The 13,347-nt window shown below is 53.9% G+C and overlaps 1 protein-coding gene across 2 annotated transcripts; it reads right to left on the reverse strand.

The window, feature by feature from the left end:
* Window positions 1-158: 158 nt before the first annotated feature.
* On the reverse strand, window positions 159-12,891 carry TNFRSF1A (TNF receptor superfamily member 1A). Of its 2 annotated transcripts, none has more exons than XM_030321503.1 (10): window positions 12,522-12,891; window positions 5,025-5,178; window positions 4,648-4,776; window positions 4,294-4,443; window positions 3,980-4,058; window positions 2,169-2,242; window positions 1,980-2,042; window positions 1,598-1,626; window positions 1,168-1,426; window positions 159-1,056 (listed from the first exon to the last, which is right to left on the reverse strand). In XM_030321503.1, the coding sequence occupies exons 1-10, from the start codon at window positions 12,558-12,560 to the stop codon at window positions 740-742; spliced, it is 1,293 nt and encodes a 430-aa protein (XP_030177363.1). In that variant the 5' UTR covers window positions 12,561-12,891; the 3' UTR covers window positions 159-739. The 2 variants fall into 2 exon arrangements, with proteins under 2 accessions (XP_030177363.1, XP_030177362.1); XM_030321502.1 differs by having other exon boundaries at window positions 1,932-2,042; window positions 12,522-12,880.
* Window positions 12,892-13,347: the final 456 nt, after the last annotated feature.

The following is a 13,347-nucleotide window of genomic DNA, read 5'->3' on the forward strand; positions in this document are numbered from 1 at the left end:
GAAGGGGTCAGAGAGTGAGCACAGGCTGCTCCTTTGTCGGCTGGTATCATGGTGGTGGGGTACCTGGCCCAAGCTCAGGGCTTTTCCCAGCCCACCCCCATCAGGATCGCAGTCTCTGCCCCAGCCTCCCACACCCACCACTCAGAAGGACCACCCCGTCCAGGAGCAGAGCTTTAATTCCAGAGTTTTAGTGTATTTACAAAAGTCCACAGCTCCTGCTGGCCGCCCCATTGTTCTGTGCCTGCCCCTGCCTTCGGACAGGTCAGCTCACCCTGTGCTTGTCCAGGCAGGGGGCAGAGGCGTGCCCAGTTTCTATTAGTGTAACATAATTGATAAAAAATGTTGCTTATCTACTGTGACAAGGGCCCAGGGATCACCCAGAGGCCCCGAAGCTGCGTTGCTGGGTTTTCCAAACCCAAAGTGGGTGATGAGGCATGGCGCCCCTCATCTCTACAACCACAAGCTGGGGCTCCTGGCACACTCAGCCTCTCTCAGGATCACACGCACACATCTGTCACACACACAAGGCTGACCCTCCGGCAGTGCTCCGAAAACGGAGAAAATTCTGTGTACACTGAGGGAGTAGCACCAAGTAGGTGGCTGCCAGCTCCTGCCTGCCCCTTCGTGTCCCTTGTCCAGAAAGAGGGGATCCGGAGGGCACCTCGCACCGTCCTTCTGGGCCGCCCCGCCTGTAGGCAGCGGTCCTCAGAGCAGGCCCCTCACGGGGCGGGGCGTGGCCTCACCGGAGGAGGCGGGGCGCGGGCGACAGGGAGGCGGGGGCGCACAGCGCCTCCTCGATGTCCTCCAGGCAGCCGAGCAGGTCCATGTCACGGAGCACGCGGCCCAGCAGCTCCAGCGTGGCTTCGCGTCGTGGCGTGCGTCGCCGCCAGGCCGCCAGCATGCTGTAGTGCGCCTCGCGCAGGCAGCGCCCGTTCTGCAGCTCCAGCCGCTCGATCTCGTGCTCGCTCAGCCCCAGCCGCCGCACGAACTCCTTCCAGCGCGACGGGGGCACGCCGTCCACCACCGCGTACAGCGTCGCCGGGTCGGCGGGATCCGCTGCGAGGAAGCCGGGCGGTGAGCCTCTGGCCGCGGAGGCGGCCCCGCCCGTCCCCTCTCGCGCACACGCCCTCCAGGAGCTCCACCCACCTGCCCCTGCAAGGAGCTCACCTTCTGGGCGTTGAGTGTGGGTGCTGTCCTCCCACTTCTGAACTGGGGTGGAGATGGGGCTGGAGGCTGGAGCCGCGGAGAGGATGGGGCCAGCCCCCTGGTAGGGTGGAGCCATCTCTCTGGAGACGGATGCAGCCCTCAAATTAGCCCAGTCGCTAGGAGTGAAGGTGGGGCTGGGAGTGAAGGTGGGGCTGGGGGTGAAGGTGGGGCTGGGGATGGGACTGAAGCCTGGACCTGTGGCCAGGGGCTGAGGCTCTCCCTGAAAGAGAGAAGGCACAGCGTTAGTGGAGGAGAGGACAAACAGCCCGAACCTTCTTTATTTCTGGAAGGGGGTTGGAATTAAGGGTGACCGAGGGTCATTTAGGTATTACAAGATTGTAATGGACAATCAGCGGGAAAGACTGGGGGTAGGTTCCTGGTTTCATCTTACCTCTTTTGTAGGTGTTGATTTCCCACAAACTGAGAAAAAAGAAACCAAGCGTCACAAATTTCACTTCCTCTCTCAGCCCTGGCGCCCATACCGGGGCTGGCCCTGGGGACTTGTGGTGACATGCTTCAGGGCCAAAGTGGCCCCAGGGACAAGAGACCTACTGATGCATTATGACCTCTCACCAAGCCATCAGGGCCACCTCCTGCCAGCGGGGTCCTCAGAGCAAGCTAAGGGGACACTACCTCATTTCCCTCCATGCTGATCCCTCTCACCCACTCAACCCCCTCCCACATCCCCCAGCAGCAAGCTTTCCCCTCCCAAGGGCCCCACTCACCAATGGAGAAGAGCTTGGACTTCCGCCGTTGGTAGCGGCACATTAAACCAATGGAGAAGGATAAAACGCAAATGCCGAAGAAGATCACGAGAGGCAGCAGCACTGTGGTGCCTGGAGGCGAGGCAGATTGTGGTGAGAGGAGAAGGGAAGCAGGAAGGGCAGGGCTGGCTGGGTAGGTGGAGGGGCAAGGATTAGGAGAGGGCAGGTGAGCATGGGAAGCTGGTTATTTCTCCTCACCTGGGTCCTGAGGGTCCTTAACAGTTTCCACAATGGGTACGCACAACTTCGTACACTCTGTGTTTTTCTTACAGCTGAAAGAAGAGATCGCACAGGTACGTAGGGGCCCTCCCCCAAGAGGAAGACAGGGGAAAAAGGAAAAAGAAGAAAACTCCATACTGTTGGAAATTTCTTTGCTTTCCAAACATTTTAGCTATCTCTTGAAATAATGGAAATTAAACCTCTCCTGACTCAGAGGAATGAAACGCAAGCCAATCACAAAATCATTTCCTTTTAAAATTTTTTCAACGTTTATTTATTTTTGGGACAGAGAGAGACAGAGCATGAACGGGGGAGGGGCAGAGAGAGAGGGAGACACAGAATCGGAAACAGGCTCCAGGCTCTGAGCCATCAACCCAGAGCCCGACGCGGGGCTCGAACTCGTGGACCGCGAGATCGTGACCTGGCTGAAGTCGGACGCTTAACCGACTGCGCCACCCAGGCGCCCCAATCATTTCCTTTTAGAATTGGAAGTAATCTCAAGGAGGCTGTGTAGAAAGAACTAATTCCAAGCAGTAAGGGGCAGGGTGTGAATTCCAGTCCATTCGTTGGCTGGCACTGTGACTCCAAGCAAGTCATTTAACCTGTAAGCCTCAGTTTGCTCATCAGTAAAGTAAGACCCTTACCCACCTGTCAGAATTGAGAAGTGAGATCATTATGCCTGGCATATAGGAAGCACTCGATAAATGGTGGCTGTCACTGAACTGTTGTGAGAATCCCATGGCAAAGAGAGGTTGGAGAGCTTTTTCTTGAGATGACATTGCTAGTGACAATCCCTGACTTTGTGGAAAGAGGGGTCAAACATGCATGTGAAAATTTTAAAAAGACTTATTTTGGGGGGCAGCCAGAGAACACTCTAGAACAAGCACATCTTCACCCCGCTGGAAGCTGTCACTGGGCAGCAGGAGTAATGAGAACTCCATGGGGGGCTAGAAGGAACTTGGGAAGGTCAATGCTCCGCAGGAAGAGGCGACCTCACAAACTCACAGTGAGAACCACATGGAATGAATGTAAAAGCTCTTTGAAGGAGAAAAGACACTTAGTAGAAAAAGAAAACAAATAATTTGGTGTTACTTTATAGCTGTACAGCTTTGCCAAGTGGATGTCATTATCCTTACTTTAAAGGTAAGAAAACTAAGGTTCAGAGATGTTAAGTAACTTGCCCAAGGTCACACATAAGTGGCTAGGCTGAGATTTGAACTTGTAGAGCCCTCAGAGTTCCTTCTTTGCAAGCAAGTATGCAAGAACAGACCCTGTGGAGCCAAAAGAAGTGAGGAGGCCTGAACAGAGACTGGGGAAGAAATACCATACTGCCTCAAAGATGCCATCACTAAAAAGCACCATCATTTACATACTACATACACACACAGAGCTGCCAGTTAAACCATGATACATCATCAATTGTAAGATGCAGTCTGATTTCAGAGACATGAAAATGTGCGTCCTAGAATCCATGAACTATATGTAGTAGACCCTGTCACCTCAAAATCCGAATGTCTAAGTTCAAAGAACTGCAAGTCCGTGGAGTATGAGCCTCTATTCCCAAAGACTTCTTCAGATTTTAGGAACAATTCTGGCGGGGGGTCGGGAGGGCAGGAAGAAGGACTGTCTGGTGTTTTGACACCAAGAGTCAACCAGTCAGTAAGAACCAGAGCATCCTGGGCTGTCTCCCTTGCCCTGCTGGTGGCTCTCACCTGCAGCCACCCCATTCGCCGCCCCACCCCAAGCCCCCTCACCCGATCCAGTGCCCAGCAGCCAGTGGAGATACTCACTTAACACAAGAGACGCATTCATTCCCTCTTAGAAAGAACCCCGCGTGGCAGGTGCATACAGTATTCTGTGTCTCCTTGCCTGTGGGGAGAGATACAATACAGCTAGAGGAGGGGCACCCTGCACCAAGGACCACAGGGAAAGCTAGGAGGGGCAGGGGGCAGATGGCCAGAATGGTCCCACAGACTTCGGGAGTGGGAAGGAGAGGAAGTGTGGGGTCAGGGGGCTGGGGTACAGAAAGGCAGAGGCCTTTCTCCTGAGACAGGGCCCACCCTGGGGCGGGGAGCGGGGCCGGGCTATGGAGAGCTGTGCTCACAGGAGATCTGCACCGTGCCGTTGAGGCAGAGGCTGCAGTTTAGGCACTGGAAATGGGTTTCACTCCAGTAATACCGGTACTGGTTCTTCCTGCAGCCACACACGGTGTCCCGGTACACTGTGCAAGGAGATATCTCCACCTGGTACATTTCTGGAGGGGGGAGGAGACAGGGTGTGAGCACAACCCCCCCCCCCCCACCGTGTGTGTCTTTCTCTGTACACACGCCCACACCCCTGCACTCAATTATAAAAGCACATTCCTGTGTTTGCCCTCACACACAGACAGGCGAGCCCACTGCTCTAACACATCCGCCTGACATTCCATTTAGAGCCCTCACCACCTCCTGAGACTCACCTTTTCGGCATTTGGAGCAGCTAAGGCACTGTCTGAGGTAGTTCTCTGAAGCAGTAAATGTGCCATTTTCACATTCTCTGCAGTCCGTGTCCAGCCCTGGGCCCGCACAGTCATTGTACAGGTAGGTCCCTGTGATGGGGGATCAGTTAGGTTGCAGCGGGAGCTCAAGGAAGGAGCCCTATGCTAGAGAGAATAGCCAGGGCCACGCCTCTGAAGTCTTAAGAGAGGAAAGAAGGGAGAAAATCCCAGCCCAGAAGAGGCAGCAAAGTTAGGAGCCTGGAGGTCAGAGATCCCCAAGTTCTAGAATATCTGGAAAAAGCAAAGGAAGAAGGAGGACCCCGTAACTGAGGTGATTCACTGTTCCCACTTTCTCCTACCTTTGTGGCACTTCGTACAGCAAATGGAATTATCTTGAGGGTGAATATATTTTCCTTGGGGACATGGAATAGCTCTCTTCTCCCGGTCCCTGAGGTGAGGGACCAGTCCAGTAACCCTTAATGGGTATATTTCCACCAACAGAGCCAGAAGTACCTGGGGAAGAATCAGACAGAGGAGATCCTATCAGGAGAGGGAGGGTGGGAACCCTAGAGGTAGCAAGTTCAAAGCCTTCCCAGCTCAAGTCCTTTCTCAGTGGAACATTGCCCCCGGGCCATTCCTGCTCACACTGGATATCCTTCCTCTAAGCTTAGACAGCTGGCCCCATGTGATCTAGTGCTTAATTCTTCTCTAGTTGTTCTGTGTACTAATTTTTTTGTCCCTCCAAGTTAAGACTAGTAGACCCCAGGCCTGGACTGTATTTTATCCTTATTTTCCCATAGCAGTTAACAGTGCTGGACACAGAGCGGGTGTTTAAGGAATGTTTTTTTTTATTGGGAACTGGTTACCTCAATTGGGGCCCTTCCAACAAGGAGCCTTAAGGATATTAAAGTGGTGTTTCTCCTTCTGAGTGCTATGTTCACAGTGTGTTCACTTTGTAAACATCCACAGAGGTGAGCAGTTAGATCTGTGCACTTTCCCGGATTGCGTAATTCCAGTAGAAAGGGTATGTTTATAAAATCAGATTGGAGGGGGCACCTGGGTGGCTCAGTTGGTTAAAGCGTCCAACTAGACTCTTGGTTTCGGCTCATGATCTCACGGTTCACGCCCCATATCTGCTCTGCACTGACAGCAATGGAGCCCGCTTAGCTGGGATTCTCTCTTCCTCTCTCTCTGCCCCTCCCCTATTTGCGCTCTCTCTCTCTCTTTCAAAATAAACAAACAAATAAATAAACAAATAAATAAATTAAACTTTAAAAATAAATAAAATCAGATTGGAGTGGAAGTAAGTGACGTTTCTGTGGGCACCATTTGTAGGGAGTGGGCAAAAGGAAGAGTTTCTTTCTAAATCTGTATCAAAACCTCACTCAGGATTCTGCCCTCAGACCTCATGCTGCATCCCCTTCCACCACTAAATCTGCACAAATACCCCAGGTTGGCCAGGGCAAACGGGGAGGGCAGTAAAAGGGAAAGTTTCAGGGTGGGAATGAGGTAGGAGATTGACAAAGTTTAGGTCCAGGCAGGATTGGAAAAAGGCATGTAGGTTACATACAATGTATGTACCCAGAGGCTGGTGATCGGGCTCAGGTGACCATCAAGTCAGGAGCTGAGGATGGGCCGGGGTCCTGATGCCCTTTGCACACAGGGGCATTCTGAGAGGCACCTTTTACAGCCTCAGGGCAAGCCCTCAGCAGCTGAATCACTTGCCCAGTTCTGGCTTCAGAGCCAGGGACAGCAAAGCCAGGAGTCAGTGTTGAGCTCCAGCCTAGACTTTTTTCCTTGATCTCTTAATCAGCCTCTTTCTGGCTTTTCCTGGGTCTTGATTTTCTTTTTTTTCCCTCTGCTATAAGAGCTGCTTTATGTAAAGATAAGAGGATGTCCTCAAAGCATGTTAAAATTGGAGAAAAACAGACTAATCTGATCACAGAAACCCCAGTCCGAGACAGGACAGCACAGAGCCCACAGCCCGGTAGGCAGGCAGGCAGGTCGTGCTTGCCCTGAGTCACCCTCTGGGAGACACTGCAGCCTGGAAGCTGGAGCCTCAGCCACAATCAGAAGCCACACTGAGAAACAGAGCAGCGGCCAAGGCAGGGCTGCGCTCCCCTACTCAGAGAGCAGTCCCCTCCCTGAGCCACTCCAGCATGCTGTCTCCCCTGAACAAGACCGGGGCGTCCAGGGCCACAGGAATAATTCAGGGTGGTTATGGGAAGAACTTCCCAATCCTGAAATTGTGGCTCCTTTCCCCGAAGAGCTCTCAGGACCCAAGGTTACTGGCACTTGAAATTCCATGCAGGGCCCCCTCCTGCAGGAGCAAAGCCAACCGGCAGAGACAAAGTCAGGAAGAAAAACTGGGGGCTCCAGTTCTGCCTCCCCCCACCCCCCACAGCATTGGTGGGGAGCCTTTCAGGGACCACAGGCCTGTGAGGAGTAAGCTTCCAAGGAAGGACGGAGGGAGGGAGGGAGAGAGGCTTTCTCAAGCCTAGCATCCCCCTGCGTCTCCAGCACTTTGGGGGTTAAGTCAGATCCGGGAAAGAGAAATCTTTTCCCAGCAACTCCGCCCAGTGACTCAGGCCAGGGAGGGAGGGCATCTAGGGGAAGGGAGATAGAACCAGCAGCTTCCCCAGCTCCTCAAGGGTCATGAGTCAGCACGAAGGCTGAAGGGACCAGCCAGCAATGAGAACCCCATCTGAGCCCTTTCTCCTGTGGGCCAGGCTCTCCTTCCAACCCCCACTCGGAGCACACTTCCTCCCCCCGCCACCCGCCCCTTCAAAAGAGTCGGCAACAGACCCCTGTCCCACTTGGCCCGCATATTTCGGGAAATGGCCCCCTCTCCCAATCCATCCCAAAGGGAAGTCTCCTCAACCCCTGGCTTCCTCCCAGCGGGTCACTACCCACCCCCACTGAGGGGCCACTCAGCTCTTTCTCCGCCCCTCAGCATCCTTCCTTTAGACCAGGCCCCACCCGGGCTCCTCCTCCCCATCCAACCAGTCCCCAACCGACCAGCCCTTTCCCTGGATTCTCACAGGAGGCCCCTGACACCCCCCCAGTTCCAAAAGGAAGTAAACTAAGGCTGCCCTCCCACCCGGGGTTCACTGCATTCCCACAGCCTGACTGATTCTGGCCAGTTGGATTGGGTTTGGGGACCTCCCTGGGGTCCCCAAATAATCCTTAGGAAATAAGGCCAGTTCTGAGTCTCCATAGCCCCTCCCTGCAAGTCCACTGGCAGCACAGGAAAAACTCCAGAGCCCTGAACGCCCACTTCCAGGAGTAAGGAGGCAGGCAAGAAGGGATGTAAGACAGCCAGCACTATTTCCCAGGTCTCTCATAGTCCCCAGCAGTGCCCCAGCCAGCCTGCTCTTGACCCCTCCTAGCCAGGGCCTCAGGCCCCCACCAGTCGGCACCAGCTGGCTCTGGGGAGCGTGTCCGTGTCCTTCTTAGCAGCTGCACCTTGCAGCTGAATTAGGAGGTGAGCTCTGAGAGCAAAGACCCTAGCCAGCCTGCACCTGTCGCCTGGAGCAGGGGAAGGGCAGGAAGCTGGGAGGTGCCTGGGGAGAGACAGTTGAGGGGGTGGCCCAGCACCCCTCCAACTCCCCCACAACTTCCGCTTGGGGAGACTTTAAAGTGAGACTTCCTGTACCAGGGCTGCAGAGGGGGCGGAGAGGATGAGAGCAGAGCGACCCTGTGGTCTAACCCTGACCCGGCACCTCATGACCTAGCTGTGCCCTTCCCCTGCATTAATTTGTTCACGAAATTAAAATGTGTTTGTTCTTTTAATGTCAATCTTCGGGGAGCTTATGACAGCTTCTCCTCCAAGAGCTCGGTTGAGATCCCACCTCCCTCCGCTGAAGCCCTCCATTAATGCCGCTTCCTCCTCTTGAGCTCATTAGATGCCCAGCCCCCTGTGAAGACCAATAACAGGAATTAACTATATCTACTTTGGGATCTTATTATAATATAATTATCCTGAGCGTGTAGATATGATCTCCCTGAAAGGACCATAAACTCTTATGAGATAAGCGATCAGAAAGAGCGTGTGTGGTCAGAGATAGTGTCTAATGGTCCTGGTATCTTCCCAGCCCCCAAAACCAAAGGAGCAGAATAATCATTGATTGGCCAATCTAACGACTCATCTGTCTTCCACTCCAGTCGAAGCCAGTGACTCCCAGAGAGGGAAATAGAAGAGTCAGGGCTCCCATGAAGGAACATACTCATCTCCAGGGGAGAGTGGTCAAACTATGCCCACTCCTTCCCACACGCATGCACACACACGCACACTCCCTTTTGAGTATCACTGGTGAATGATCCGAAGGCAGATAAGAGTTTGAGAAGCCCTGCTCTAGTCTGTTAGGTACGCACTTCAGTTAGCTGTTCCCAGACCCTCAACATGCCCCAAACCTAGTTCATCAATCTCTTGGTCTAGACAAATGTTACACCACCAACTTCTCAGCACCCACAGTGTGAGAGCTTTGCCACCCTTCTCTCCTCAAGGTCCCCCGTCCCGATCCTGCGGCCATCCAGCCTGTCAGTTCATCTCGCCAGTCCGTCTTCCATGATCTCTCAGTCCTGTCCATAACCATGGGTTGCCTCACGCTCGCATTATTGCAACTGTCTTCCAGCTGATGGCCCAGCCACCAGCCTCTTTCCTGCTCCAATCCATCCTACGCGCTTTATCTGTGTTCATGCTTCAACTTGCACCCACATGTGTGGGAATCTTCTTCTCCAGAGCCTGACCTTGAACATCAGTTCCGCACAAGTCAGTCCTTCCCTGTGTGAGTATTTGCAGAGGTACCTCACTGCTATTCTGAACACACTCCCAGCTGCCATGGGTCTTTCAGAGAACTGCTTCTGAATGAATGAATGAATGAATGAATGAATGAATTCCTCGAATTCCTCTACTTGGGACTACATTCAAAGTCTCTCTTCATCCCCGCCCCCACTCCCTCCAATTTTCTCATTCTCACATCTTCTTGTTCCTCAACATGGTCCTTCCATCTCCAGCCAAGGTGTTCAGCTTCCTGCCACCACCATCTCCAACACAAAATCCCACCTCTCCATTCCCCTACTCTCCCTCAAACCAGTCTCCCTTCTTTCTAGCCACGCTGCCAGTCAGTGACTTTGAATCTCAACTCCAAATCCACTTTTCTATGAGGCTTTCCCTTCCTCATTCCATCTGACCAATGCCTGTTCCTCGAGTCATTCCATAGAGTTAGGGAGCATCACATGGGCCCCAGGTCCCATATAGCTGCTAGGGACCTAATGAATTCACGCCACTCGTGCTATCAAGCTCTCAGCCAGGTCAGAGACAATCCATTCATTGTAGGCTCTGCAGCCTACGCAGGAGGGGTTCCTGGGGCAGAGACACCAGAGATGAGGCCAGCTAAGCAAGAAAAGGCAGCTGGATGATGCTCATTCCCTTCCCTGGTCCTGCCTCCCATCCGTGTCCCAGGGCACCACATCAAAACGCTTTTGTGGATATTCTCCCCAGACTGTTCTGAGCTCATTTTTTTGCTGTAAGCCATCTTGGCCCCCAGACTGCAAGCTCTTTGAGAACAGCAAAATCCTAGGAGCTTTGCCACACTCTCTCCTGCGTTCTTCTCCACTACCTCCCCCACACACACCCACACGTATACTCTGGTGCGTGCGGTATTGCCCAGTGACTGGTGAGCAATTGAAAACAGCTCAGGCCTTTCATTCCTTCTCTTTCCCCTCCAGCTCCAAGCTGAACTTGGGTCCCTTCACAGCCAGCCTCCCACCTGCCATCTTCCGCCCCTGCCACCAGGCACTTCCCTTTATCTCTTCAGGCCTCCTCTGTCTTCCAAGCACAGGAGCCCCCGAGTAATCCCTACTATACTAACAAAACAAACCTAACGCTTACTGAGTGCTTTCTATTTGCTAGACCTTATTCTTCTACTAGAATGTAGACTCCATGGGGGCAGAGATTTCGTTCACTGCTGTCACCCCAGCACTTAAAATAATGTCTAGCACAGACCCAGCACTTAATACTTTGAAGATCTAACACGCAGTAGACCCTTGAACAATGCAGAGATTAGGAGCGTCAGCACCCCCCACTTAATCACAGATCCACGTATAACTTTTGACTCCCCCCCAAAACTTAACTAATAGCCTACTGTTGACTGGAAGCCTTACCGATAACATCAACAATTGATGAACACATACATACGTTGTGCGTTATGTGTATTATATGCCGCATCCTTACAAGAAAGTAAGCCAGAGAAAAGGAAATGTTAGTAAGAAAATTAGAAAAAGAAAATATGTTTACAGTACTGTATTTAATGGGAAAGAAATCCACATATAAGTGGACGTGCACAGTTCAAACCCATGTTTGTTCAAGGGTCAACTGTGTGTCAATCTATTTAATCTTCAAAACACCATTAGGAAGTAGTGATCATTATATCCATTTTAGAGATAAAGAAACTAAGACATGAAAGGTTACGTAGCCTGCTCAAGTTTGGGCAGCTAGTCTGTAAGGGAGCCAGGATTTGAATCCAAGTGATGTACCCCCAAAGAGAGAAGAGAAGACAAGGCAGTCGGATGGGGGCTGAGGGAGCCTGGGAGAAGGACAGGCTTGAGAGAAGTCATGAGACAGGCTGGGGAGACAGGAGGTGAGACAGTGAGAATAAGAGTAAGAACTCAGGTTGAGAGAGAGGTGCTGCACGGGGAATCACGGTCTGGAGACGTGGACTCCCAGCAGAAAAGAGAGGGAGAGGGAGGCACCAGAGAGAAAAAGGTTCAGAAAGGAGACTTCTGGGGAAAGCGACAGAAAAGGAAGAAATGGTTAGTAGAGACAGGACAAGACCCAGAGAGGACAGTGCGGAAGATGGGGGCCAGAGACAGGCAGGGACCCAGGAGAAACTGGCCAACCACAGGCCAGGAAAATCCGCCCTACTAGGTGGGGGACAGGGGCTCCCGGTATCGCACAGGCTGACTCCAGGACATGCAGGGAGATGGAGCATACATTGAAACAAGGCTGAGGCACAAGAAAGGGACATTTTCCAGTGACGAAAACAACTTTCTACTAACTTCCCCAAACTGATCTGTGGAAGAAGAAACGAAGAGATTGTTGTTTGGGTCTGTGGGGAGGGGGCTGAAGGCTGGCCACAGGGTCAGGGACCAGGTGGAGGCGCTGGCAGCTGTCTAGAATCAGTCCAACGGAGGGCACCCGCCTAGAAGCTGAGCCAGAAGCAGAGAGTGGGGAATGCCAGCAGGTGGGCGTCCTGGCCCTGGGGGGCTCTCCACTGCCCTGTCCCTATCCGGTTCCCACTCCACTCCCAAATACCCCCTCTCCACACGGGCACACACACACAGCATCCCAAACTTACCCACCAGCCCATCTCCATTCCCGGACTCAGTTTCCCCCTTCACTAGCATCCAACTCCTACGCCCTGCCAAGGTTTGTTCAGCCAGAGCCCACGGGCAGCCTCACCTCTCCCACCCCACACACACCGGCTGGCCAGCTGACCGGAGGACAGAACTCTGAATCATCTGGACTCCGAGAGGACGAAACGTCCTTCTTCCACTCCTTTCCTTACCCTTCCGAAATGCGCCCCGCCTCCGGGGATCACCTGCCCCCACATTCCTGGCCACCCCAAAGCCCAGCAAACTTCCTTGGCTGTCCTCGGGTTCCCTTTCACCCTCGGCCTTGCCTCCGACTCAGAGCAGGCCTCAGAATGGGAAACCCGAACTTCTGGCCGAGTTTGAAGTTGGGCCACGCCGGCCGAAGGTCGGGGCCCGGGTCGAGGGCCCACTCCGGCGGGGCGGCGCCCTCCCCCTTCTTCCCCCCCGCCCCCAGCCCACTAGGCCCTCGTCCCGGGTCTTACCAGTGGCTGCAGCAGGCCAGGCACGGTGGGGAAGCCCATGTCCGGCCAGTTGTGGCTTCTCACTCCCCCATCAGGGCTCAGGCAGTGGCGGCGGCGGCGGCGGCGGCGGCGACCGGAGTCCGGGATGCACGGGGTCGGGAGGTCCCAAGAAGAGCCCGCACCCCGGGGAGGGAAGCTGAGCGGGATGGGGTTGGGGTGAAGGTCACCGCCTGATCCCAGGGACCTCACACCCCGAAGGCCAGAGCCGGAGCCGAGTCCGGAGAACTGGGAGAAAACTAAAGCCGAAAGGAGAGTGGAGGTAGACGGGAAGGGAGAGTGGCAGATGGGGTGTTGCAACTTCGGGACAGGAAGAGCCTGGGGGAGGAGACAGGAGGAGGCGGGAGGAGGGGGCGAAGGTCTTTAACCCTTCGTAGCTCAGTCAGAGGCGCCAGAGTCCCGGATCCAGGTGCCCGCAACCCACCAATCGGACCCCTCCCGACCCACCCCCCCTCCCCCACGGCGCGATAAGCCCCTCCCTCCTCACCCAGTCACCCGGCCTTCCCCACGTGAACAGCACTGGAACGATTCAGGGCTTTGGAGTCAAACTCACTGGGTTTCAGTTCAGAATCCTCTGCCTTTGAGCTGGGTGGTCTGGGACAAATAACCAACACTCTGTGGGTCTGTTTTCCAGTTTGTGAAATGGAGAGAGAGCACCTAGCTCATGGGGTTACTGTAAGGACTGACTGAGACAGGACAGGTAAGCATATGATCCATGACAGGTACTCGGTGTTCCTTAAGAACTCTTCCCTTAGCCCCAGAGTTCTCCACCGACACCCCAAATCTCTCG

Source organism: Lynx canadensis, chromosome B4, assembly GCF_007474595.2.
Source record: "Lynx canadensis isolate LIC74 chromosome B4, mLynCan4.pri.v2, whole genome shotgun sequence".
Classification (NCBI taxonomy): Eukaryota; Metazoa; Chordata; class Mammalia; order Carnivora; family Felidae; genus Lynx; species Lynx canadensis.